The 22,742-nt window shown below is 42.2% G+C and overlaps 1 protein-coding gene across 2 annotated transcripts in view; it reads left to right on the top strand.

Moving 5' to 3' along the window:
• FA2H (fatty acid 2-hydroxylase) overlaps nt 1–22,742 on the top strand; it is a 67,184-nt gene that overhangs the window by 41,864 nt on the left and 2,578 nt on the right. Inside the window, exons 6-7 of one of the 2 annotated variants that reach the window (XM_072731534.1) lie at nt 977–1,229; nt 2,630–4,127. In XM_072731534.1, the coding sequence (XP_072587635.1) occupies nt 977–1,229; nt 2,630–2,709 (333 nt within the window). In that variant the 3' untranslated portion in view covers nt 2,710–4,127. Of the gene's footprint in view, nt 1–976; nt 1,230–2,629; nt 4,128–22,742 lie in introns of those variants that run through there. The other variant, XM_072731533.1, reaches the window with a different exon arrangement.

A 22,742-nucleotide genomic window follows, 5' to 3' on the forward strand; every position in this document is an offset into this window, starting at 1 on the left:
CATGCCCCATTCTATGAACTCCAGAGTCTGTGCTCTCAGCCATCCACCACCACCCTGGGGCTCTTCAGGGACAGACAGTATGTCACCCAGAGGCTGGGAGCAGAAGCCAGGGCTGCCCCAGGAGGCTGCACCCCCCCACCCCCCCCACCCCCCGCCAGCTGCCTCTCGGTTCCTGCACTGTGCTGTTCTCAACCTCTCCCAGGGCATCCCTTTGTTCTCCGCCCCCCCTCCATTCCTGCCTTCTTCTAGGAGCTGCTGGGGGGTGGGATGCATCAGCACGTTGCTCTGTGGCTATCACCTGCTTTCTCTCCCCCCTAAGCCCAGAGAGGGCCTATCTCTTAGAATACTCACCAAGGCATCTCTAAAATCTTGCCTCTAATACCAGGCCCTTAGCTTTTGAAGCTCCAGAGCCCTGGACTTGGCTCTTTGGTCTGGCTCACTGTGACCACACCCCCTCGGAACCAAGAAGGGATCCTATTAGGATGTTCCGATGAGGAGAGCGTATCCGGAAACACTCCCAGTAGCTTTCGGCCCTGTGAGCCTGCATTCCCCTCAGCTTGCTGCTGTGCTGCCCTCCCAGTCAACATCAGGCCTCAGTCCAGGGACCCTGGGTTGTATTTGGTGCTGGGGCTCCTCTCTAGCACTTTACAAATTCCAGAGCCAAAGCAGCCTTGTGAGCATAAAGCAGGACTCTGAGCCGTGAACACCCCACCCACGTCACATCCACCACCATGTTCTTGGACAGGCTTCCAGGTCCCATCCTGGTTTGGAAATCCAGAGCAGGACAGTCTTTCAAGGGCTTTCAGGGGTGGTGGCCTGCCCTCCCTAAATCCCTGAAGGTGCCAAGCCCGCCCATGACAGGTTGCTGCCACCATGCTGGGATGTGTGGGGACTGCTCCATCCCATCCGCTGCCGTGCTGTGACTCCAGACAGGTGGACCGGACTATCTTCTGACATTGAACCTCTCTATCCACAGGCACCCTTTGATGATTCCCGCCTTGTCTTCCCCCCTGTGCCAGCTTCTTTGGGGATTGCCTTATTCTACCTTATTCTACGGCTCCTCCTGCCCGAGGCAGTGGGGGGTGTCCTGTTTGTCGGGGGCCTTCTGGGCTATGTCATCTATGACATGATCCATTACTACTTGCACTTCGGCTCGCCACACAAGGGCTCCTACCTGTACCACATGAAGGCCCACCACGCCAAGCATCACTTTGCATTTCAGAAGTCAGGTGAGGTCAACACATCCCTGCCTCAATTTGTTTATTTATTTGGCAGCCACTATGGAGCCCCTCACCAGGGCCAGGCACTGTTCTGGAAACTGGGAATATAGGGCAAGTAAATTCTGGGGCTCCTACCCTGATCACTGGGAGACAAAGAAACCAGTAATGAGCAAAGATAATTTTTTTAAAGATTTTATTTATTTATTCATGAGAGATACAGAGAGAGAGAGAGGCAGAGACACAGGCAGAGGGAGACACAGGCTCCATGCAGGGAGCCCAATGAGGAACTCAATCCCAGGACTCCGAGATCACAACCTAAGTCAAAGGCAGACTCTCAACCACTGAGCCCCCAGATGCCCTGAGCAAAGATAATATTGGACAGTGATAAGTTCCACAGAGAAAAAAACCCAACAGGATGTGGGGCAGGATCCAGCCCTGTCTAACCAAATATAATGCAAGCCACAGATGTGATTTTAAATTTTCTCGTAGCCACATTGACAAGTAAAATTAAACAGATATAATTTAGTTTTAATAATATATTTTATTAAGCCAAGTACAACCAAAATATTATTTCAACCTGTACCAAATATAAAAAAATCACTAAGGAGATATTGTACATCCTTTTTCGTCTATTAAGTGTTTGACATCTGATGTGTACTTTGCGCTTACAGCACATCTCAATTCAAGTGCTAAGTTTTCATTAGAAATACTTGATCTATATTTAGAGTTTATAAAAATTGACTATAAAAGAAGCCCCAAAAAGTAGATTCACATAGTTGTCTTAAATGTGCTTAAAAGTTTTCCGGCAAATCAATCAACTGTACTTTTTTCAAACTGAAATTTAAGTTAATGAAAATAAAATGAAATTAAGAATCTAGTGCCCCCATAGCTCTAGCCACATGGTCAGTGCTCAGCAGCCACACGGGCCAGGGGCTCCCACATCAGACAGCACAGCACTAGGGACAGTGGTCCGGGAAGGTGCCTTTGCAGCCTGGGGCACCAGCTAAGAACAGCCAGCATCCAACGTCTAGGGAAAGAGCATCCCAGGAGCAACAGGTACAGAGCTCCTGTTCCAGCCTCTGAAGCAGGAATGAACTTGGCATCTCCAAAGAGAAGGAAGAGGCCAAAGCGTGAGAGAGAAGGGAAGAGTTAGGCAGGACCAGGCTCTCCCAGGAACTCAGGCTGGATAGGGAACTTGGGTATATTCCAGTGGCATCCTTGGGGGACTAGAGACACAAATACCGGGCTCTTGACTTTTGCCAGGATGGCCCTGAATGCTGGGAAGGCCAGTGGGGATAGATGCCCAAAACTTGCCTGTGCGCTGGCCCCCCCCAGGCTCCCTTCCTGAGGAAACCGCTCCCCCATCTTTACTGGTGCCTCATCTTCTTCCCATTTGTTCCCCTCTCTAGGATTTGGCATCAGCAGTAAATTGTGGGATCACTTCTTCCACACCCTTATACCGGAAGAACCCCACCTGAAGATGCAGTGACAACTCCCAGCCCCCTGGTCCGGCCCTCAGCCCAGCCATGGCCCCTTGTCCCACCCCCGCCCCCATCCAGACCCTGCAAAGAAGTTTGCTTGGCCAGGCAGGACAGGCTTGCCCAGGCCTTTGTGCTTGGTGGGGAATGCTGGGGAAACCAGGAAGACTGGGGCTGACCCTGAGACTGCCATCCTGGCCCACCACAGGTGGGTTACATCCACTAAGCAGCCAAGTAGGTCTCAGGGACTAGCACTTTCCTGGCTCATCCTGGCCTCTCCACTAGCATCCCTGACCTGAGCCTTAGCCCACAGGACTGCGCAGGACCTGGCCAATGGGGAATTTCCCATGGGGAATGAAGGAAACTGACCCCTGGGGCCGGGCCTGTGTCCCACCTATGCCTTAGCACCTTGGACTTCCTAGGACACACCCCCACAGTGGAGCTGCCAGCATTAACAGCAATGAGCGGGTCTGCAGGGCCCATGTCCCTCGTCTTCCTCACCTTCCTCTCCTGGGGAGATCTGGTGGCTTTTGCTGTTCTCCTGATGAATGGAGAACACAGAGGTGGATGAAGTGCTCTCAGGAGAAGAGACAACATGATGCCTCCCATAGGCCACCTCCAGTTCCCGGGACAGTGCTTTTGGACCCGCCAATCACAAATGCCAGCTGTACCGCCAGATGCCTCAGGCTGCAACACATCCAGCACCCACACACGTGGCCCTCACATGCCTGTGCAGATGGGTGGGGGGTGCTGATGGGAGCCCAGGTTCCTCTCTTTAGGAAACACCAGCTTCTCTGGCCCTCCCCTCCCCTCGCCTGCCATTAGAATCACAAAGCTTTTCCCCCAAGGGAGGCTAAAGAGGCCTCTCCATGGGTAGGAGCCCTACCCCATATCTGGCCATTCTTGACCTCCACCTGGCATAGGTAGGCCTCTGCCCCCCTCACTCAGGACCCTTCCAGCTACTGCCTCCTTACGCCAAGAAGGAGCCTCACGCGGTGCCTTATCTCCCCTTTTGCTTTCCTGCACCTCCACCAGCAGAAGAGTGCCCGCCCCTTCTTCCTCATAACCAAAACCCTCACTGCTCATAAGAGGGTCTTATTTATAAACTACATAAATGTCCCTAGTCTGGCCCCAGACCAAGTAGCTGCTCAGACTGCCCTATCTAATCCTGCATGTCAGGCTTATGTAAAAAAAATGTGCCCTCTTTTTGTTCCCTTCTTACCCACAAACCGTTACTACTTGAATTTTTTTGAAAACTCGATGAGTGTAAAGGCTAAAAAGAAGCAGTGTGTTGGATCCTGTGATTTGTATTGTTTACTGTGGAGCTATTTAAAGATTTCAGAATAAATATACAAACTACAATTGTGAAATAAAGATGTAAATAAATTGTATATTTTGAAAAATAAAAACACTGAAAAAGTCAACAAAAGTTTGCTGCTGTTTGTTGATGGTGCCTCACCAAACTTCATGGCTGGGGAGGGGCAGCCAGGTGGGGGATGGGAGTAGCTGGCCCAGGAGGGAGGAGTATTTATTTTATCACTGATCAAGCTGTGTAGACCTGCAGAGCATCATGATGATAAAAAGCTTACCAACCCCTATCCTCTTCTCGGTTTTATTACTGTTTTAAAATTCCCTGTAGGGGTACCTGAGTGTCTCAGTCGATTAAGTGTCTGCCTTTGGCTCAGGTCATGATCCCGGAGTCCTAGGGCCTAGGATCAAGCCCCACACTGAACTCATGACCCTTGAGCCCTGAGTCAGGGTCAGGGTCCCTGCTCAGCAGGAAGCCTGCTTCTCCCTCTCCCTCTCCCTGCCACTCCTTCTGCTTGTGTGCTCTTTCTGTCTCTGTCAAATAAATAAATAAAATCTTAAATAAAAATAAAATTATTTGCAGACCACATCTCCCCTTGCTGCTGGCACCGAGGGCGGAGGTTGGAGGGTTGTCACTTGTGCCAATCGCCTTGATGCACCCCTGGGGAGTCATTTCTTCTGAAATTTATCAGATCCCAGCTAGGATCCCAATGGGCTTTCCTAAAATAGAGGGGAAGGCTCTAATAACAAATGCCCGCTGTGAGGACTAGAACTTCAGGCTAGCTCAGTCCAGATAAAATAGTTTCTTAAAGATGTCTTCTCAGCCATGTCATTTCCCACCTGGGGAACCTGTCGACATACAGATCCAATCCTCAACACTCAAGGTCTAATTCAACAGGTCCAATGGAGATGGGCTCTGGATTTGCCTGCCCAAAGATACAGAAGCAGAAGAGTAAGGAAGCTAATGTTGGTGAGGCTCTGACAACATGGAGGGAGCCCTGGCCCCTTGCTGCCTGTCTGGGCTCCAGCACCCATGTGGTGGCTTTATCCATGTGGCTCCCAGCCTGAAGCTAAGTGTGGCCTGAGCCGCCCATCCCACATATTGCTGGAATCAGGCCCATGCAAGCAGCAGAAGTCACAACCTCCACTTCCTAGGTGGCGCTGGAAATCTGACCACAGAGCATCACACCCAAGCTAGGAAGAGACAAGAGGAGCATAGGAAGAGATTAAGTAGTTGTAAATGTGCAAGTCACCAGAGAAAAGTCTAAGATGGTCAAGTTTGAGCAAAAAATTAATTGGAAAAAAAAAAAAAACCTGTATATAAAAAGGTTGACACAGAACTAGTAAGAAACGCCAACATCTAAGTGAGTTTATAGGGTGGTACTAAGATTTAGGGGGAAAAAATAGTAAAACCAAGCCATTAATGAAAAGTTCTACTCAGTGAACACTGGACAGATTCCCCCAGAGCTTCTAGTTGTGCCCACTAGAACTTTACAGGGGAGTGGGAATTTCCACAGAGCCTTTGGAAGACAGTAAGCCTCACTGTACAGAAAAGAATATAAGTGCCACGAGGCCATTAACCTCAAGCAAGTTGGCACTCACGATGCATTCTCGGTGACCATCTAGTAGAGTCGGGGAATTTTATTATCAAGTGCAAAAGATGTAAGTGAGAGTCAAAGATTAGATGCTTGAGAAAGCATGGGACATTATCAAAATGCCAACACAGCATGATGGGAAAGCCTGGAGCTCAAGGTACATGATTATGTTTTGGGGGGAAGGGGGTAAGGTTGTGTGCTTTTTTGGTTTTAAATACTTATTTATTTATTTATTTATTTATTTATTTATTTATTTATTTATTTATTTATTTTAGAGACAGTGAGTGCATATGTGCTTGGGGGAGAAGGGCAGAGGGCGAGGGAGAGGAAGGAGTAGACTCCCCACTGGGCGGGGAGCCTGAAGTGGGGCTCATGAGATCATGACCTGAGCCAAAATCAAGAGTTGGATGCTCAACGGACTGAGCCACCCAGGCGCCCCTGAATATGTTTATTTCTATAGTGAGAGAAGACTCACAGATCATCAAGAAAGTCTAACGCTTGCTCGGGCAAAGGGCCATTTAAATTCTGATTCGTGTAGATACCCAAGCTGACTCTCAGTGATCCTGGAAATTTACTTATTGATTCTGTAGGTGCCCTGGCAGAGGACAGGCCCATAGACATTAGTTTTGGGTTTTGTTTTTTGTTTTTCGCGCTGTGCTTGTACTTCCAGATATGCCATCTTTGAGCATTTCTGGTCTGACCTGAAGAACTGCCCTCTTAACTCCACTCTGTTCCATTCCTCCATTGGCTCTGGCTTTGAACTTTGCACCATTTCTTATTGTGCCCAGCACAATGCCCAACTTGTAACAGGCCCCAATGAATGTTAGTCTTGTCTCTGTCAGATCTCTGGCGGGTTACACTGTTGGATGAACAGGTGCCTCTCCACCTGTTCCCTGGCCTCTGCTGCCCTCTGGTGACACTATGAAGCTCTGCCCCTTGTAACTGCCCTCCCAGTGGCTGTTTCGGAATCAAATGTCTGTGGTTGTAAAATTCTAGCACTTTTCCACCTTACCTGTTCTCTTGACTTACCATTTTGTCTCATCGACTGTTCTTGAGGGACATCGAGAACCATGTGTATGGATTTCCAGGTCTAATATTCCAGGAAGATATGATAGTTGCTGAAATTTGACTGGAGCTTTCATTACAGTGAGGTGATAATGGCACAATGAGTACATTTTATCTTCTAAGAATGCTACAAGTTGAATGTGAAATTTGGAAAATGCCAAAACTCTCATCTTCACTCCATCCCAAATACCTTATAAGCTTGTAGCAGGGAGAAGGAAGAAATGATTTAAAAAGAAGAAGGAGGAGGAGGAGGAGGGGGAGGAAGAAGGGAAGGAGGAGAAGGAGAAAGAGGAATCTTGTTTTGGCAAAAACATAAAGGTGGGATCCTGTTATCATTTAGATTAGCCCTAAAATGAGATCATGAATGTGGTAGTAAATTTAGAAGGCGATTGCAGAAATAGTGGAAAAGTTGGGAAGGATTAGAAAAGGAAAGTGGGGTGCCACATAAGGATGAGTATGTGAGGTTCCCATGCCGATTCTGCAGGGGCATCCTGAGAAGCATACAGAATACCTACCAGGATTGTCCACCTAAAGGACAAAAGGCTGGAATATTTATCCACCAGCTTCCTCTCCTGTTGGTTGAGGATGGTATTCAGGGGTGTCAACTCCCTCCTCACTTATGAACTGTCCTGGCACACAAGCCGACCAGATTCTTTAGCTTTGACAAAGGTCCTGGAGCAAAAGCAGGAAGATGGATGAGTGCACTAAAGAGGACTGCAGTTAGTACAAATTGAGCAAGAGCTTGCTAGGAAATATCTGCAGACCTGTGGCTGAAATTAAAGCTGAGACAGTATTCAGACAGAACCTTCCACCACAACTGAAGTTAAGACGAGAGGAAGACAGAAGGGATATGACAAGGATAACCATAGGTATCTGCCACAAAACCCCCCTTCCCAGGACCTTGCCTGCATGGAGAGGAGAAAGGAGAATATAGAATCACAAGCATAGAGAGTCCTTAAGGAGCTCTGAAGGCTGAATTTATGCAAACTGCATGGTTTGAAACACCTCAAAGTCAAAAATTTAGCATAAAATATTCCTGGCTGGTAAAACCTCAAGGCTCTCAGAAGGATTTACAAATTTCTGTGGCGAGCTGCAACATCAATCATAGACCTCAAAAAACTCCCACAGATAAAATTTCAAGGACTATAAACTCACAATAAAAACAAATCACACAAGGGAAAAAGACCCCATGAGTAAAAGCTGATAGAAACAGCATGTCAGAAACATGCTCACAAAGGCATCAAACTTTGGAATTATGAGATGTGCTGGTTATTTCCTGTTCTTCAGATTCACTCTGCATTTTTCCCCATCCCATTCTGTACCCTATGCGAACTGCATCAGTGTGTGTTCTCTTGTTTATTGGCTGCAAATAGAGGCACCTGCAAGAGATTGGCAGGATAGAGAGGAGTGGGGTCCAGGTATTCATTCCTACAGCTCTTTCATTTTTTTCAGCAATATTTTGTACTTTCCCATGTACAAGTTTTTTCACCCACTTGGTCATGTTTATTCCTAAATAATTTATTCTTTGGACTGCTGTCCAAATGGAATTGTTTTCTTAATTTCCTTTTTGTATTTTCATGAAAATAAATGTGTTTCGTGTGTTTCATGTTATAGAAACACAACTATTTTCGGGTGTTAGTCTTGTATCCTGAAACTCTGCTGAAGTCATTTATTAGCTCTAGTAAAAAAAATTATAGATTATTTGAGTTTTCTATGTGTAAGATTATATCACCTGTGAACAGAGATACTTCTACATCTTCTCTTCTAGTTTGGATGTCTGTATTTTTTTTTTCTTGACTAATTGCTCTGGATAGAACTTCTGGTAATATTGAATAGCCATGGTGAGAATGAACATCCTTGTCTTGTTCCTGATCTTAGGGGAAAAGCACCCAGTATTTCACCATGAGGTATGATGTCAGCTGTGAGTTTTTCATAAATGTCCTTTATCATATTGAGGAAGTTCCCTTCTATTCCTAGCCTGCTAAATGTTTCCATCATGAAAGGGTGTTGAGCTTTGTCAAATGATTTTTTTTCTTCCTCAAGTGAGATTATTGTGTGGATTTCCCCCCCCCCTTTGTTCTATTAATGTAGTGTTTGCCATTGACTTTAATATGTTGAACCAACCTTGCATTCTTGGAATAAATCCAATCTGGTGACCGTTTATAATCCTTTAATATGCTCTGGAATTCTGTTTCCTAAATTTTGTTGAAGAGTTTTGCATCTGTATTCATCAATGATATTGTAGTTTTCTTTCTTGTGGTGTCTTTGTCTACCGTTGGTATTAGGATAAGGCTGGTCTCCTAAAATGGGTTAGAAAGTATGCTCTCCTTTTCTATTTTTGAAAGAGCTTGAGAAGGATTGTTATTAATTCATTGTTTTAAATATTTATTTTATTTATTTGACAGAGAGAGAATGCAAATAGGGGGAGGGACAGAGGGAGTAAGGAGAGAGAGAATCCCAAGCAAACTCCCTGCTGAGCATAGAGCTTGATGCAGGGCTTGACCCAAAGACCCCAAGATTGTTACCTGAGCCAAAACCAAGAGTCTGATGTGCAACTTACTGAGCCACCCAGATATCCCCTGTTAATTAATTTTTAAATGTTTGGTAGAATTCACCAGTGAAATCATCTGACATGGACTTCTCTTTGATGAATGGGTTTTGATTCTGATTCAGTCACTTTACGTATTATAGATAGGTCTGTTCAGATTTTCTATTCTTCAGTCCTTTAGGTAATTTTTGTGTGTGTCTAGGAATCTGTCTCTCTCATTTAGATCATCTAATTGATTGGCATACACTTGTTCATAGTAATACAGTACTCTTATTTCTTTTCTTTATTTGTGGGAAGAATCTCTAACACTAGATTAACCCTTTTGACAAGTTATTGAGTGTACAATGTGTTACTGTTGACTATAGGTACACTGTTGTATGGCACATCTCTAGGGCTTATTCATCTTACTCTACTGATACTTCATGTTCCTTAATTAGTAACTCCATTTCCCCCTTACCCCAAACCCTGGCAACCACCATTCCATTCTCTGAGTCTATGAATTGGACTATTTTAGATACCTCATATAAATGGGGTCAATGCAGTACTTGTCTACGACTGGCTTATTTCACTTAGCTCAAGGTTCATCCATGAGGTTGCATGTTGCAGAATGTCCATCTTTTTAAGGCCAAATAGCATTCCACTATAAGTATATACCATATTTTCTTTATCCATTCATCTGTCAATAGACATTTAAGTTTTTTTCACATCTTGGCTATCTGAATAGTACTGAAATGAACATAAGAACCCTAGCTCTTTGAGATCCTGATTTCAATTCTTTTGGACAAATACCCAGAAATGGGATTGCTCCATCATATGGTAGTTCTACTGTTAATTTTTTGAGAAACCTCCATACTGTTTTCCGTAGTGACCACCATTTTACATTCCCAATAGTATGCAAAGGTTCCAAGTTCTCCACATCTTTGCCAACACTTCCTGCCTTTTTTTTAAAATAACAGCCATCCCGACAGGTGTGAAATAATATCTCACTGTGGTATTTTGCCTTGCATTTCCCTGTGATTAGTAATGTTGAGCACTTTTTCATATACCTGTTAGCCTTTTTTAGAGAAATGTCTATTAAAGCCCCCCTTTTTATATGTATATTTTTTATTGGAGTTTGATTTGGCAAGCTATAGTGTAACACCCAGTGCTCATCCCGTCAAGTGCCCCCTCAGTGCCTGTCACCCAGTCACTCCAACCCCCCACTTACCTCCCCTTCGACTACCCCTTGTTCATTTCCCAGAGTTAGAAGTCTCTCATGTTTTGTCACCCTCTCTGATTTTTCCCACTCATTTTCTCTCCTTTCACCTATAATCCCTTTCACTATTTTTTATATTCCCTATAAGAGTGAAACCATAGACTGATTGTCCTCCGATTTACTTACTTCACTCAGCATAATACCCTCCAGTTCCATCCACATCAAAGCAAATGGTGGGTATTTGTCCTTTTTAATGGCTGAGTAATACTCCATTGTATATATAGACCACATCTTCTTTATCCATTCATCTTTCAATGGACACCGAGGCTCCTTTCATAGTTGGGCTATTGTGGACATTGCTGCTATAAGCATTGGGGTGCAGGTGTCTCAGCTTTTCACTCACTGCATCTGTATCTTTGGGGTAAATCCCCAGCAGTGCAGTTGCTGGGCCATAGGGTAGCTCTGTTTTTAACTCTTTGAGGAACCTCCACACAGTTTGCCAGAGTGGCTGTACCAGTTCACATTTCCACCAACAGTGCAAGAGGGTTCCCCTTTCTCCACATCCTCTCCAACGTTTGTTGTTTCCTGTCTTGTTAATTTTCACCATTCTTACCGGTGTGAGGTGGGATCTCATTGTGGTTTTGATTTGTATTTCCCTGATGGCAAGTGATGCAGAGCATTTTCTCATGTGCTTGTTGGCCATGTCTATGTCTTCTTTGGTGAAATTTCTGTTCATGTCTTTTGCCCATTTCATGATTGGATTGTTTGTTTATTAAAGCCCTTTTTTAAAAATCAGATTACTGTGGTTGTAGAAATTCCTTATATATTTTACAGATTTACCCCTTATCAAATATATGATTTGGAAATATTTTCTCCCATTCCATTGGTTGCCTTTTCACTCTGTTGGTTGTTTCTTTTGTTGTATAGAAGGTTTTTAGTTTAATATAATCCCACTTTTTTGGTTTTGTTACCTGTGTTCTTAGAGCTGGATAGATGAAGTCATCTGCCAGGATCAATGTTACAAAGATTTTCCCTTATGTCTTCTTCCAGAATTTTTATAGTTTCAAGGGTCATGTTTAATAAGACTTTAATTCATTTTGACTTGATTTTTGTATATGATATAAGGTTCCAATTTAATTCTTTTGCATGGAGGTGTCTGGGTGGCTCAGTTGGTTAAGTGCCTGCCTTCAGTTTAGGTCTTGATCCCAGGATCAAGCCCTGCATCGGGCTCCTCTCTCAGCTGGGAGACAGCGTCTCCCTCTCCCTCTGCCTGCTCCTCCCCCTGCTTATGCTCTCTCTTTCTCTGTCAAATAAATAATCTTAAAAATACTAAAATAATAATAATTCCTCTGCATGTGGATATCCATTTTTCCCAACACTGTTTGTTGAAGAAACTATCCTTGCCCAAGTTTGTATTCTTGGCACCCTTGTCAAAGATCAGATGACTGTATACATGTGGATTTATTTCTGGGCTCTCTGTTCTGTTCCATTGGTCTGTATGTTGGCCATTATTCAGTACCATAATGTTTTGATTGCTGTTGCTTTGTAATATATTGTGAAATCAGGACCCAGCTCGACCCAGAACCTCCTCCAGGGCAGTGCAGGCGCGCCCCCTCCACCGCTGCCCAGGTGCCCCCGACATTTTTTAAATTTATTTTGTTTTTAAAGATTGTATTTATTTATTCATGAGAGACCCACAAAGAGAGAGGCAGAGACCCAGACAGAGGGAGAAGCAGGCTCCATGCAGGGAGCCCGACGCGGGACTCGATCCCGGGTCTCCAGGATCAGGCCCTGGGCTGAAGGCAGCTCTAAACCGCTGTGCCACCCGGGCTGCCCTTAAATTTAAATTCAATTTGAGGTTGGTCATTTTTAATCTCCTTTCTTTGAACTTTGTTTTGTGTGGTTTTCCTCATACCATGCTTGTAAAATTTATTGTTTTGCATTGCCCCTTGGATGAGTGGAATATTTTTTCCCATTATCGTTTATGGTTAGTTATTGTTGAGGTATAGCTTTTTGATGAGGCTGGAGCTAGAAAGCTGAAATACACAAGATTCCTTGAGCAGCACTCTCACATCTGCTTGTGAGTCCACTGGACCAGAAAAAGGTGTAAATCCCAGTGCCCTAATGAGTCCCAAGAAATGACCTTGAAGGAATCTGCTTAGCAACTGGGAATAGCTGGGTAGCCCAGATCCACTGAATCTTTTAAGATAGGCCCTAATACCTATTACTTCCTTTGCTATATCAGTACAACTATGGCAACAAAAACAAAAGTGTATCAATCAGGTTGCTTATTTGGTTTCACTTCTGCTAGTTTCTTACTCAGGCTTTAAAGGCAGATTTGGGTTTCAGACCAATTACCTTTACCAAACTGTCATTCAATTTATAAAATGGCAATAATACTTGTCCTACTTACTTCATCTAACTGTTGAAACTTAGTTTATTTCAAATTTAAATTCAATTTGCCAAAATACACCCAGTATAACACCCAGTGCTCATCTCATTATGTGCCCTCCTTAATGCTCGTCACCCAGTTACCCCATCCCCTCCACCCACCTCCCCTTCTGCAACCTTTTGTTTGCTTCCCAGAGTTAGGAGTCTCTTGTGGTTGTCTTTCTAATTTTTCCCCACTCAGTTTCCCTCCTTTGCTTATTGTCCCTTTCACTATTTCTTATATCTCACATATGAGTGAAACCATATGATAATTGTCTTTCTCCAATTGACTTATTTCACCTAGTATAAAACCCTTACTATGGAATAACAGTTCCATCCATGTTAATGTAAATAGTACATTATGTAATACATAATGTATTATAATTATATAATACATTATAATACATTAATTAATGTACTAATAATGTAATAGTACATTATAGTAATGTAAATAGTACATAGTTAATGTAAATAGTATTCATCCTTTCTGATAGCTGAGTAATAGTCCATTGTGTATATGTGTGTATGTGTATATATGTGTGTGTGTGTGTGTGTGTGAGTGTGTGTGAGTGTGTGTGTTTATACACCACAATCTTCTTTATCCATTCATCTGGATCATCATGGTTCCTTCCACAGTTTGGCTACTGTGGACATTGCTGCTGTGAACATCGGGGTGCAGGTGTCCTGTTATTTCACTGCATCTGTATCTTTGGGGTAAATACCTAGAAGCACAATTACTGGGTCATAGGGTAGCTTTATTTTTAACTTCTCGAAGAACCTCCACACTGTTTCCAGAGTGGCTGCACCAGCTTGCATTCCCACCAGCAGCAAGAGGGTTCCCCTTTCTCCACACCCTTGCCAACATTCATTGTTTCCTGTCTTGTTAATTTTAGCCATTCTCACCGGTGTAAAGTGGTATCTCCTTGTAGTTTTGATTTGTGTTTCCCTGATGGCAAGTGATGTGGAGCATTTTTTTCATGTGCTTTTTTGGCCATGTGTAGGTCTTCTTTGGAGAAATATATGTTCATGTCTACTGCCCATTTCTTGACTAGATTGTTTGTTTCTTGGGTGTTGAGTTTGATAAATTTTTTATAGATCTTGGATACTAGCCCTTTATTTGATATGTCATTTGCAAATATCTTCTCCCATTCTGTAAGTTGCCTTTTGGTTTTGTTGACTGTTGCCTTTGCTGTGCAGAAGGTTTGTTTGTTTTTTTTGTTTTGTTTTGTTTTTTGTTTTTTGTTTTTTGTTTTTTGTTTTTTTATCTTAATGGAGTCCCGATAGTTCATTATTGCTTTTGTTTCCCTTGCCTTTATAAATATATCTTGGAAGAAGTTGCTGTGGCCGAGTTCAAAAAGGTTACTACCTGTTTTCTCCTCTAGGATTTTGATGGGTTCTTGTCTCACATTTAGATCTTTCAACCATTTTGAGTTTATCTTTGTGTATGGTATAAGAGAATGGTCCAGTTTCATTCTTCTGCATGTGGCTGTCAAATTTTCCCAACACCATTTAATTGAAAAGATTGTCTTCTTTCCATCAGATGTCTTTCCTACTTTGTTGAAGATGAGTTGGCCATAGAGTTGACAGTTTATTTCTGGTTTCTCTATTCTGCTCCATTGATCTATGTGTCTGTTTTTGTGCCAGTACCATACTTTCTTGATGATCACAGCTTTGTAATACAGCTTGAAATCAGGCATTGTGATGCCCCCAGCTTTGGTTTTCCTGTTCAACATTCCTCTGGCTATTCAGGGTCTTTTCTGGTTCCATACAAATCTTAGGGTTATTCCAACTCTGCGAAGAAAGTCCATGGTATTTTGATAGGGATTGCACTGGATGTATAAATTGCTTTGGACAGCATAGACATTTTCACAATATTTATCCTTCCAATTCATGAGCATGGAGTGGTTTCCCATCTCTCTGTGTCTTCCTCAATTTCTTTCATAAGTTTTTAGAGTACAGATCCTTTTTACATCTTTGGTTAGGTTTATTCCTAGGTATCGTATGGTTTTTGGTGCAATTGTAAATGGGATCAATTCCTTAATTTCTTTCTTCAGTCTCATTGTTAATGTATAGAAACGCAACTGATTTCTGTGCATTGATTTTGTATCCTGCCACGTTGCTAAATTACTGTATGAGTTCTAGCAATCTTGGTGTGAAGTCTTTTGGGTGCTCTGTATACAGTATCATATTATCTGTGAAGAATGAGAGTTTTACTTCTTTGTGATTTGAATGCCTTTTATTTCTTTTTGTTGTCTGATTGCTGAGGCTAGGACTTCTATTACTATATCGAACAACAGCAGTGAGAGTGGGCATCCCTGTTGTGTTCCTGATCTTAGGGGAAAAGCTCTCAGTTTTTCCCCATTGAAAATTATATTCACTGTGGGCTTTTCATAGACAGTTTTTATGATATTGAGATATGTTCCCTCTATTCCTACACTTTGAAAAGTTTTAATTAGGAAAGGATACTGTATATTGTCAAATGTTTTCTCTGCATCAATTGAGAGGATTATATGGCTCTTGTCTTCTCTTTCATTAATATGATCTATCACATTGAGTGCTTTACAAATGTTGAACCACTTTTGTATCCCAGGGTCATGGGATAAATCCCAGTTGGTCGTGGTGAATAATCTTCTTAATGTAGTGTTGGATCCTATTGGTGAGTATCTTGGTGAGAATTTTTGCATCTGTGTTCATCAGGGATATTGGTCTGTAATTCTCCTTTCTGGTAGGATCTTTTTCTGGGTTTAGGATCAAGGTAATACTGGCCTTATAGAATGAGTTTGGAAGTTTTCTTTCTATTTCTATCTTTTGAAAGAGCTTTCGTAGAATAGGTATTATTTCTTCTTTAAATGTTTGGTAGAATTCTCCAGGGATGACATCTGGCCTTAGACTTTTGTTCCTTGGGAGGTTTTTGATGACTGCTTCAATTTCCTTACTGGCTATGGGTCTGTTTAGATTTTTTATTTCTTCCTGTTCAGTTTTGGTTTCCAGGACTGTATCTATTTCTTCCAGGTAGCATATAGTTGCTCATAATACATTCTAGTAGAAAATGTTGTCAGCTTCTTGTCCATCCTAAAGGCTAATTCTTTTTTTTTTTTCAAGATTTTATTTATTTATTCATGAGAGACACACAGAGGCAGAGACATAGGCAGAGGGAGAAGCAGGCTCCACACAGGGAGCCTGATGTGGGACTCAATCCCAGAACCCAAGATCACGCCCTTGGGCCAAAGGCAGGCACCAAACCACTGAGCATCCCAGGCATCCCTCATAATACATTCTTAAAATCATTTGTATTTCCTTGGTATTGGTTGTGATCTCTCCTCTTTCATTCATGATTTTATTAATTTGAGTCTTTTTTCTTTTTAATAAATCTGGCGAGGGGTTTAACTATCTTATTAATTCTTTCAAAGAACCAGCTTCTAGTTTTATTCATCTCTTCTACAGTTCTGGGTCTCTATTTCATTGAGTTCTGCTCTAATCTTTATTATTTCTCTTCTCTTGCTTGGTTGAGGCATATTTGCTGTTCTTTCTCCATTCCTTTAGATGTAAGTTTAGCTTGTGTATTTGAGATTTTTCCAATTTTTTTGAGAGAGGCTTGCATTGAAATGTACTTCCCTCTTAGGACTGCCTTTGCTGTATCCCAAAGATTTTCAACAGTTGTGCTTTCATTTTCGTTAATTTGTATGAATCTTTTTAATTCTCTAATTTCCTACTTGACCCATTCATTTTTTAGTAGGATGCTCTTTAACCTCCAAATTTCTTCTTGTTATTGAGTTCTTATTTCAAAGCATTGTGGTCTGAAAATATGCAGGGAATAATATCAATATTTGGTATCAGTTGAGACCTGATTTGTGACCCAGGATGTGATCTATTCTGGAGAAGTTCCATGTGCAGTTGAGAAGAATGTGTCCTCTGTTGGATTAGGATAGAATGTGCTATATAGAGCCATGAAATCCATCTGGTCCAGTATATTATTCAAAGACCGTGTTTCTTTGGTGATCTTCTGCTTAGAAGATCTATACTTTGCTGAGAGTGGAGTGTGGAAGTCTCCTACTATTAATGTATTATTATCTATGTGTTTCTTTACTTTGGGTATTAATTGGTTGATATAATTGGCTGCTCCCACATTGGAGGCATAAATATTCATAATTGTTAGGTCTTCTTGTTGAATAGACCCTTTAAGTATGATATTGTGTTCCTCTTTATCTCTTACTACAGTCTTTAGTTTAAAATCTAACTTATCTGATATGAGGATTGCTTCCTCAGCTTTCTTTTGAGGTCTATTTGCAGGGTAAATGGTTCTCCACCCCCTCATTTTCAGTCTGAAGGTGTCTTTAGGTCTAAAGTGAGTCTCTTGTAGACAGTATATAGATGGGTCTTGCTTTTTCATCCAGTCTAATACCCTATGTCTCATGACTGGAGCATTTAGCCCATTCATGTTCAGAGTAACTATTGGAATATATGGATTTAGTGTCATTGTATTACCTGTACAATTCCTGTTTCTGCAGATTGTCTCTGTTTCTTTGGGCTCCCTCTTCACTTACAGGGTCTTCCTTAATATTTCTTGCAGAGCTGGTTTGGTGGTCGCATATTCTTTCAGTTTCTGCCTATCTTGGAAGCTCTTTATCTTGCCTTCTATTCTGAATGAGAGCCTTGCTGGATAAAGTATTCTTGACTGCATGTTTTTGTCAAATAATACCCTGAATATATCATGCCAGCCCTTTCTGGCCTGCCAGGTCTCTGTGGATAGGTCTGCTGTTAATCTGATATTTCTATCCCTATATATTAGGAATCTTTTGTCTCAAGCTGCTTTTAGGATTTTCTCTTTATCTCTGAGATTTGCAAGCTTCACCATTATATGTCAGGGTGTTGATCAGTTTTTGGTGATTTTGGAAGAAGTCCTCTCTATCTCTTGGATATGAATGTCTGTATCCTTCCCCAGATCAGGGAAGTTCTCAGCTATGATTTGTTCAAACATACCTTCTGGTCTTCTCTTTCTCTCTTATGTCCTCTGGAATCCCAATAATACACATGTTATTCTTTTTCATATTATTACTTAATTCTTGGAGCCTCTCCTCATGGGCTCTTAGTTGTTTTTCTCTCTTTTCCTCACCTTCCTTCCTTTTCATCAACTTGTCTTCTATGTTACTTGCTCTCTCTTCTACCTCATTTACCCTAGCTGTTAGAGCATCCAGTTTAGACTGCATCTCAGCTAGAGTATTTTTAATTTCACCCTGATTAGATCTCATTTCTGCAATAAGAGGTTCTCTAGAGTCTTTTATACTTTTTAAAGTCCAATTAATTATTTTTATAATTGTTATCCTGAATTTTATCTCTGACATATTACTTAAATCCATTATTAGATCTGTGGCAGAGAGTATTGCCTCTGGTTCTTTCTTTTGTGGTGAATTCTTCCTTCTGATCATTTTGTCTAGTGCAGAATGGCTTGCAAGGAGTAGTCACTTTTCTATTTGTAGAGTTCCAGCTGTTCTTTCTTTACATCTCAGGTTGAATTCATAGGTGTTCAGGATGGTTTGAAAGTTGCCTAGGTAATTTGGGGGACCAGATGAAACGAGGACCCCTACTCTTCCACCATCTTGCCTCTTGCTGAAATTAACTGGTTTCAAAGTCCTTTGCAAACTTTTCCATGGCCTTGTGCTTATTTAAATAATATCTCTGAACTTCAGTATCTTCATCTATAAAATGAAGGTAACTGTGGTAAGTTCATGGTTCCAAAGCTTTTAGCATGTGGTGGGTGAATAGAGAGATTTATGATCATCATTATAACCATTCATTACTGAACCCAGTTGCCTTTAGTTGCAAGTACAGCAAACATGATTCAAATTGGTGTAAACAATAAGGAAGATTATATGTATCATATCCTCTGTCCTTTTTTCATTCCAGCTGCTGTCTTTGTCTTGTCAACATGTAGAAGATCCTCATATATTGTGGAAATCAATCCCTTATCAGCTTTAGATATTTCAAAGGTCTTTTCTCATTATACTAACTGTATTTTAACTTTTCCAAGGTGTCCATTATCAAACAGCTTAAATTTTGATGTGTTTTAACCTACCAGAATTTTACCTTAATATTTGTGCTCTTTTTTTAATTTTTATTTTTTTTAAGATTTTATTTACGAGAGAGAGAGAGAGAAAGAGGGAGAGAGAGAGAGGCAAAGACACAGGCAGAGGGAGAAGCAGGCTCCAGGGAGGGAGACCAATGTGGGACCTGATCCCGGGTCTCCAGGATCACGCCCCAGGCTGCAAGTGGCGCTAAACCGCTGCGCCACCAGGGCTGCCCAATATTTGTGCTCTTAAGATGCCCTTTCCCACCCCTAGTTTGCAAATGGAGTCTAAATTTCCTTCTCTTGATTTTATGGTTTTATTTTTCACGTTTAGACTTTAATCCTCCTGGAATCCATCTTTGTATGTGATAATGTGCAAGGCCTCATTTTATTTTTATCCATAACAGTGAGTCCATTTTCTTGACAGTATCCATTAAATGTCCTTCCCCATTGATTTGTGTGCCACATTTACTGTATATGAAGTTTCTATTTAGACATGGATCTGACTCTGATCTCTCTAATCTGCTCAACTGGTCAATTTGCCTGTCTTTGCACCCAAAACACAGTGTGTTTTGTTTTTGTTTTGTTTTTTATTATAACTTTGTAATCATTCTCAATAGCTGGTAAGACATCTACCTCCTGACTCTTCTTTCTCAGGTTGACTCAGTTGAGTAAGTATCAGAGGAAATTTTATCACACTCTTCAAAACACACACTGAGATTTTGATTGTGATTGCATTATTTTTAACAGCTTTCTGAGATTATCATTTACGTACCGTAAGATTCACCCATTTAAGTGTACAATTTAATGGCTTTTAATACATTAACAGAGTTGTGCTACCATCACCATAATGTAATTTTAAAACATTTTTATCATCCCCAGAAGAAACCCTATGCCCATTAGCAGTCATTCCCCACTTGTTCCCATCCCCTCCATCTCTAGCCCTAAGCAACCACCAATATGCTTCTCAATAGAGTGGTCTGTTCAGGCATTTCATATAAATGGAGCAATACAATGAGTGGCCTTTTGTGTCTGGTTTCTTTCACTTAGCATGATATTTTCAAGATAAATTTATGTTGTAGCACGCATTGCACATGCTAAATCTGTTGCCAAATATATCCAAAGGATTCCACACTCTGTCATCAGTGACTGAGCTCAACATGGCACCAGTTCTCACCTCAGGGATGCTGATAGTCCCTCACACACCACCCAAACATAGGCAGGCATTACACTAAGGGTTCTCTCAGGCACCTTCTAGTCCCAAAATCCTAGTTTCCCCTTTTAACCCTCATAGAATAGTGAGGCATACTTTCAATAATGAGACCAGAATCATGAAGAAATTTGATTATCCCAAAATCCTGTGACTATTTGGGATTTGCATTGATAAAATGGGTAAAGGGTGCTTCTGGGGTTGGTCAGGCTTCTTTCTGGTGGTCTGTCATATGTCTTATGTGTTATAATGCATTGCATTTTTCAAGAATAACTGGAAAAGGATAGGATCTATACAGTGTTATCATTATCACTCTCTTTAAATTTTTTTGCATTCTAGGATACAGGTTCCCATCTACTTTCAGGAGAGGAGGACTTGAATTTGGCTTTAGCCTAAGGGCTAGTTTGCGCTAACCTGGCCAAGTCTCTTCCTGCCAGTCCACTGGGAGCCAAGGGGGTTCTTGTTCAGTGCTGGCCTGGAGGATGTTTTGTTATATATATTGAAACATATAGGGGATCCCTGGATGGCTCAGCGGCTGAGCGTCGGCCTTCCACCCCCGGCGTGATCTTGGAGACCTGGGATGGAGTCCCGCGTCGGGCTCCCTGCATGGAGCCTGCTTCTCCCTCTGCCTGTGTCTCTGCGCCTTTCTCTCTCTCTCTCTTTCTCATGAATCAATAAAATATTTTTTTTTTAAAAATAAATAGGGACACCTGGGTGGCTCAGTGATTGAGCGTCTGCCTTCGGCTCAGGGTGTGATCCCGGGATCGGGATCGAGTCCCCCATCAGGCTCCTTGTAGGGAGCTTGCTTCTCCCTCTGCCTGTGTCTCTGCCTCTACGTCTCTCATGAATAAATACATTAATTAATTAATTAATTAATTAATTAATTAATTAATTAAAACATATAATGTTTTGCTGCTATAAAACATTATAAAGCTTTAAAAAAAATTATAAAGCTGACTGGCCAGGAGTGCCTGGCTGACTCAGTTGAGAGAGCCTATGAATCTTGATCTCAAGGTTGTCAGTTCAAGGCCCACGTTTGGTATATAGATTACAAGAAAGAAAGAAAGAAAGAAAGAAAGAAAGAAAGAAAGAAAGAAAGAAATTTTTTTTAAAAAGCTGACTGGCCTGAACAAGGAATCTCCCCTTGATCGTTATTAGTGCAGATCAAACCTAAAAACTAAATTAATCTGTCCCTTTACCAAGAACCTCATGTGTCAGTTTCTTTTTAAATATTATATTTTAATGTGGCTGATTTTCTCTCTTCGTATGGCCTCTTCTGCTGATTATTATTATTATTATTATTATTATTGCTGCTCTTGTCTACAGAGAGAACAGAGCAACTCTTATCTTATTCCCTCTGGAAGTTTCTCCACAGCCTCCAGTGACCTGATTTTGGAGCACAGAATTCCAGCCTACAGGAAAGCTTCCAGTGTTGTTTATTCTCCGAACCATGGTTGAGGGGACTGACTCACTTTGTATGTGTCAGTTATTTCTTTCTTTTTTTTTTTTTTAAGTAGGCTCTACACCCAGTGTGATGTCCAACGGGGGGCTTGAACTCATGACTCAGATTAAGACATGAAATCAAGAGTTGGACACCTAATCCACTGAGCCACCGATGCGTCCTATGTGTATCAGTTTTTTTTATCTCAGGCCCATGACCTGAGACCTCGACTTCTGGCCCAAGCCCCTCACCAGTCCCCACAGCCTGAGCATCATTCATTCCTCCTACGCGTCTTTACAGAGTTCCTTGTGAGCACTGCGTGAATACAACAGACTCTACCTTCTTGGGGATACAGTTGAGTGGGGGAAACAATATGAAAATAACTAAGAGAGGAGTAGAATTATGACATGGCAAATAAACAAATACTACAATGAAGAGGTATGGGAACTCTGTGGGTACTTGACCCATTCAGGGAGGTTGGGGGGCAAAAATGTGAGACAAAGATGGAGAAGCACAGCAGAGCCAAATCTGTCCTGTAGAGAGAGGGAGGAGGGCTGCAGAGAATAGGGCCTTTGAGTGAGGCTAGGCCTTCAAATGTTTGGTCCCTTTCCATGAGTGAACCTGCCCCAATTCTCCAACATCATGGAATCCTCTGAACTTGGGACCCTGAGGAACTGCTGGTTTAGGAAAGGGACCTCATATTTGCTGTGGGCATTGTCCTGGTCCTGAGGGCAGCCATAGGCTTGTAAGGTAACAGGTGGAGTGAAAGGATGCCAAGAACAGAATAAGTCTGTCTCCCCTACCGATAATCCTAGAGATGATGAGAGAACAGGCTGGAAGCCCCAGGCTGCCTCCCTTTCCATAAGTGGTTTTTATTACTTATTCTGATTATAACCCCTTAGGCAGGAGGGAAAAGGAGGCTTAACCCAGGGAGCACCAGCTCACAGAATTGAGGGTGGAATTTGATGTCTGTGGCTGTTCTTGTGGAGTTAGGGCTTGCTCTTAAGGTTGCCAGATTTGGGATCCCTGGGTGGTGCAGCGGTTTGACGCCTGCCTTTGGCCCAGGGTATGATCCTGGGGACCCGGGATCGAATCCTACGTCGGGCTCCCAGTGCATGGAGCCTGCTTCTCCCTCTGCCTATGTCTCTGCCTCTCTCTCTCTCTCTCTCACTGTGTGCCTATCATAAA

The sequence above is a fragment of the Vulpes vulpes genome, chromosome 12 (genome assembly GCF_048418805.1).
Source record: "Vulpes vulpes isolate BD-2025 chromosome 12, VulVul3, whole genome shotgun sequence".
NCBI classification, from domain to species: Eukaryota; Metazoa; Chordata; class Mammalia; order Carnivora; family Canidae; genus Vulpes; species Vulpes vulpes.